The sequence below is a fragment of the Hyperolius riggenbachi genome, chromosome 8 (assembly GCF_040937935.1).
Source record: "Hyperolius riggenbachi isolate aHypRig1 chromosome 8, aHypRig1.pri, whole genome shotgun sequence".
Lineage (NCBI taxonomy): Eukaryota > Metazoa > Chordata > Amphibia > Anura > Hyperoliidae > Hyperolius > Hyperolius riggenbachi.
The window spans coordinates 126,463,100-126,468,717 of record NC_090653.1 but is presented as its reverse complement, the minus strand read 5'-3'; the positions used below and the strand labels follow the sequence as shown (position 1 = coordinate 126,468,717).

Here is a 5,618-nt window from a genome sequence, read left to right as displayed (position 1 = left end):
AATTGGTGCATCAGGCCCATCTTCTTTTATCATATCCATATACAGTTTCTGAATTAAACAAAGCTAATGGTCTCTATTTCATTGCCTCAACAGGTATAAACCATAACATAGCAATAGACGTATCTCGACCTGTATATAGAAATATCAGTCTATTCACCTCGAATTGCCTTCCTGACCTCACCCAGTGCCCCATTCCAAGCTGCGATACCAAATACAAGGATCATTGCTGGCTTTCTGTTAAAGGTGAGGGCACAGGATTCTTTTATGAGACAAAGCAGAGATGGTAGTAGACAAGTTGTTTGCAGTAAAATCTCCAAAAACTGCGCTGATATCAATACTGGGTGTAACTTCTTTCGGTGGTGCGCTGCTGTACACAATATAATCAATAGTCTCAAACAATGGCTGCGCACAAAAACACTAGCAAACTGCGTTCCACACTCCAAGTGGTATGCGTTACTCCTCCTGCTCAGGGTCAGGCAAATTACTCCACTTCAGTGAGACACCACCACCACACCCCAAGCAGTGGCCACTCACCGTTAGAAAAGACCCTCAGTTAGATGGGTCCACAGCGCTTGTGGGGTCATCTGGCCGCCCCCTGCCGCTTGAAGAGAAGGTCACTTCCTCACCACTTTCTGTATCAGTTGCTGGCTCTTTCACCTCAAAAGACATATACAAGAGCTCCCATAGCGTAAAATTGTATAAAAGTTTTATTAATAAAAAGATTGCACACTTACAGACATATCCAGGGTATTTTCGTATAGAGTTTTTGTGGGCTCCACCCCAAACGTTGGCCACCGGGTTGGCTGTAGAGCGCTGTTTCTATCGCCTTCCCCTCTGCGTCCACGTTCCTCCCCTTGGATAGTGATAAGGCCGCGTGTACTTGACCGGTTTCGTCGCTCTAGGCGACTCCTCAGAAGCATGCGCGGCCTGCGCCTGTCTGGTATAAGGATTGGGTAAGGGATAGGAGTTTTCCCGGGAAAGGGGCACTGAACTTGAGGTATCACTTTAGGGATGCGGGAAGGGATATCCTGGAGGCAACCCAACCTGTAACAAAGGTGGGAAGAAAGAAGGAGGAATTAATGACAATGTATGAATAGAATGAAGTGCAGAATATACCTGTCTAAAGAAATCTTGTGATATAACAATGTGATACAAAAGAAACTGTAACATCTGCTGTTATGTGGAGTGTAAGGACCAAAACCTTATAGCATACTACCCCGTGCACGTAGTCTGTATACTGGTTTATATGCAGTTCATCATCCCATCCTGTGTCCTAGGGTTAGGATGCGGGATGGTCAATCTGAAGTGGCAGCTGGGAGGGTTTTGGAGCGCTCACTAAATGCATAGGGACAGGCGCTGGGTAAAGAGGAGGGTCGCCATGGTAACCACCACTGGTGTAGGAGGGTGGAGCTATGTGCTGCGTACGCGGCGTGGAGGGCGGAGATGCGCGCTGTATGCGCGGCGAGCGAGGCTCTTAGTGGTCAGAGGGCACAGGCATCTGATGATGCAAAGAGGGAAGGAGTAAACGAACACGCCCTCTAGGCGTGGAAGAATCTCCCTGGGATACAAGAAACACTTCTGGGTGAGACAGAACCACTCTGGGACGCAGAAAGTACCGCCCGGTGACTGCTTCCGGTAATCGGATGGCAGCTATAGGGTAAAGGGTATAACTTCCGGGTTAGGGAGGGAGGGGAGGGAGTGCTTCTAACATTAGCAGAGGGTATTTAAAACAGACAGGCGCAGGCCGCGCATGCTTCTGAGGAGTCGCCTAGAGCGACGAAACCGGTCAAGTACATGCGGCCTTATCACTATCCAAGGGGAGGAACGTGGACGCAGAGGTGAAGGCGATAGAAACAGCGCTCTACAGCCAACCCGGTGGCCATTGTTTGGGGTGGAGCCCACAAAAACTCTATACGAAAATACCCTGGATATGTCTGTAAGTGTGCAATCTTTTTATTAATAAAACTTTTATACAATTTTACGCTATGGGAGCTCTTGTATATGTCTTTTGAGGTGAAAGAGCCAGCAACTGATACAGAAAGTGGTGAGGAAGTGACCTTCTCTTCAAGCGGCAGGGGGCGGCCAGATGACCCCACAAGCGCTGTGGACCCATCTAACTGAGGGTCTTTTCTAACGGTGAGTGGCCACTGCTTGGGGTGTGGTGATGGTGTCTCACTGAAGTGGAGTAATTTGCCTGACCCTGAGCAGGAGGAGTAACGCATACCACTTGGAGTGTGGAACGCAAGTTGTTTGCAGTACTGTTTAGATACGATGTAATCACGCTTCTCAGAATTTCCTTGCTAGTAGAAGGAAGTAGTTCTTAAGGTGGCCATACATCTATCAACTTGGTGGCCGATTGACCATCCGATTCAATAATTATTAAATCGGATGAACATCGTTGCCGCCAAGAGCATGCCTGATCGATAATGCAACCAATTTGGGGCTGAAACTGGCCACACGTATTGAGTGGACATGCTACAAGATGTCGGGACATCGTGGTTGATCGGGTGCACGGTGGTAACATTAAGCAATACCGGGCGAGCGGCAAAACCACCAGCACTGCCCCCCTAATGTAAATGTTTTTGGATCACTTCTATGGAATTCTCAGTTCCCAGGAGTTCGGGTTTGGGGAACAAATATTTTTATATGTAATCATTTATAGCAGTAAAGGGAGAATCTGACTTGGAAACATCACAGTCTACATCTGTCCATGTTTAAAAAGATTTAGGTTTGTGTTTGTCAGAACACCATTTATCACCAACTAATGTATAATATAAGGCTTTACCAAACAGGATATAACTAGAATGGATTTTTATCTTCCAGAGCTGCAAAAACTATTATAATAATTAAAACTAAAACTATTATAATTTTTACTTCCTTGACCCCAGGACATTGGACACCTCTTTAGATGCCTTACAGAGTACCCCAGGAACCACAAATTTCAGGGCACACCGATAAAGTACTCCTGTTATTTGCAGTGAACTCTGCAGTCACAAGGTGGCAGGAAGATGCTGGGAGAACACAGCTGTAAAGGACATTAATGGTTTATTCTCATGGCACTATGTATGGTATTTGCATGTCCCTGCATGCCAGTTATGTGTGTACATAGAAAAGGGTGCCCTGGTCACACATGCTCTGGAGGGGCCCGAAACCCTCTTAGGCACTGTCAATATGTTATGTACTTGAGAATATGTACATGGTGGTTATCCCTGCCACTGAATTGGCTTGTGTATTAGGGAATGCCATGATGCCACCAGGGGATAAGTATACCTGACTTGCCCTTAGTAGAGCTCTCTTTCAAGTCTGAAAAGTAATTCTACAGCATTGGAAAGATGAACAGCCACCTACCTCCAAGCTTTGGGTGTCAGCTGTGAATGGTATTATTAAGCTAGAGAAATTAGTTAGAAAGCTATTAGTAAATTTTATAAAAATATATTTGTACATTCCTATTTGGTTTACATTAAACAATTTGGAAAATAAATGTTCCTGTGATTGCTTAACTGTGGCCATAATGTTATGCTCCTGTACTTATGATTATTGGGGGTCTCTAGAATGGGTATACTGCCCCTAGAGAAAATGAGAGACTGGAAAGCCAATGGTGCAGTATCATTGGGTATAGGAGCAAGGTGTAATGTATAGCAGTATACTCACAAAGGTAGGTTGCTCAGTTGTCCAGGAGGAACCGCATGCTGGGTGCTTGCTCTCCTGGAAAACTTTATGCTTCAATGGCTACAAAGTTATGAAACCTAAGATTATACTATAAAAACTGTGGTGTAGGTGCTCAGCATATATATCGTGGACCTAGAGCTATATGCTGTGTATTTTCCATAATTAGTAAGAAGAGGCAATCGCTTACCTCTCTAGATAATATGACACCAGCATATTGGAAAAAGATTTTACTCAACACAAACAGGTATGACAACACATCTCACGGGTACTCGCCTGCTTTCTCAGGCAAATTCAAAGCGTTGTGCCTAGAATTTACAACAAATGATTTACCACTAACTATTTATGCTACTGATATCTAACCAAAATTCTCTTCCATTTTTATAAGCAGTATCTGCTGTATACACATAAACATTGCGTATACCAAATTCTTAAAAGTCCATATATGTGTTCACACACATGGATTACCTTATGCAGTTGGAAACAATTGTAAATTGAACACATAGCATTATCAAAGCAAGGTGATTTTGAATACCAAACTTTATTCAAATGTTTACAGGCAAACCATTTCCAAATGTTTATAGGCTATTGCTAATGTAACAAATGTACATGCTATATTACAACGTAACCAAGGTTAAGATAAAATAAACATTAATCTAGCAAAAAGAAGAGTAAGGGTGCGCCAGGTAGAAGTCCTGCCAACTAGCCTTTCGCCAAGAACATCCCAGATATAAAGTGCAATAAATATAGTACAGATATGATAGATACAAATTACAGTTCATCCTGAACTATAAAGTGCATAAATATGAGATCCCCTATCTGCTGGTGAGGTATCTCTGTACATACAGATAGTGCTTACAAAATGGAAGAGAATTTTGGTTAAATCTCAGTAGCATATATTGTAAATACCAGGCTCCTCCACCACAGCTTTTTAGTATACTGTACTTTTGATGCTGTCTTGTAAAGTTTACTTTTTTTCCTTATCAATAAATACCATTGATTAAATGAAGAAAAAAAAAAAAGCACCTGGGTAATTATCGTGCTGGGTGAAAACAATAAATGATTGTCAATAGTTATAATATTGGTAATTCTACCAATATTCAACAATAGCCTTCCCTATCCTATCTCTCACACTAACACTCCCCTACTTATGGTTAACACAAACCCCCCTCTATCCACACCTAACGCTACGACCTGCTTCTCCCCAATCCCCACTACTAACGCAAGCGACAGATGACAGCCAATGGAATGCAGCTTACTTACCCTACCGCAGCTCTCTACTGCATAGTAGCCAAACTTCACATGATGCTCAGTGACCCCAGCTGCTGTCAACACTGCTGTCTGGAGTTTGGCTATATATGATCTGACCCCCAAGCCCCAGATTACCAGCTCTGCTTCTCCCGCCATGAAGCGCCTTTAAGCAATTTTTCTGTCTGAAAATTTGATAATATTCAGAATGTTTTATGCACTTTGCTATTCCATTGATTGCTATGTGTGTTTTATTTCAGATGAGCTTGTGAAATATGCGAGTGCACAGGACAATCTACACACTGTATGCATCCTGGACATCTGCCACCTGGGCGAAAGAAAAGTGGAAATCTCCCTAAACAGAGTGTACTGTCCTGTCTCAGGACAAGCCAGCACAACTGCCTAATATATACTAAGTCACTTTGCTGAAAGTTTGTTTACATTCCTTGTGTAATATCTTATGTCACTAGCTCACTTAGACCATACTACATGATTGCTTCTTGGTCCTTGTATTTGTGCAGAGGCCAGAATGTGGTGTGTCTTGGGGCAGGAAGGGGTATAGCCAGCCTGGGACGAGACATGGCCAATGAGATGCATATATTTTTTACTTGTTTGCAAATTGTTTGCAGCTTGAAATTGGACTAATCAAACTAACTTCCTGTCAATACTGACTGGTCCAGTTTTAAGCTGAATACAGTTTGAAT

At 43.1% G+C, this 5,618-nt stretch overlaps 1 protein-coding gene across 3 annotated transcripts in view; it reads left to right on the top strand.

Annotated features, from left to right (window-relative positions):
* The window catches only part of RADX (RPA1 related single stranded DNA binding protein, X-linked), a 99,027-nt gene extending 93,682 nt beyond the window's left edge, over nt 1-5,345 (top strand). For all 3 annotated transcript variants that reach the window (XM_068251052.1, XM_068251053.1, XM_068251051.1), the window contains 2 exons: nt 94-243; nt 5,175-5,345. In XM_068251052.1, coding sequence (XP_068107153.1) covers nt 94-243; nt 5,175-5,320 — 296 coding nt within the window. In that variant the 3' untranslated portion in view covers nt 5,321-5,345. The remainder of the gene's footprint in view (nt 1-93; nt 244-5,174) is intronic.
* The last annotated feature ends 273 nt before the right edge of the window (nt 5,346-5,618 follow it).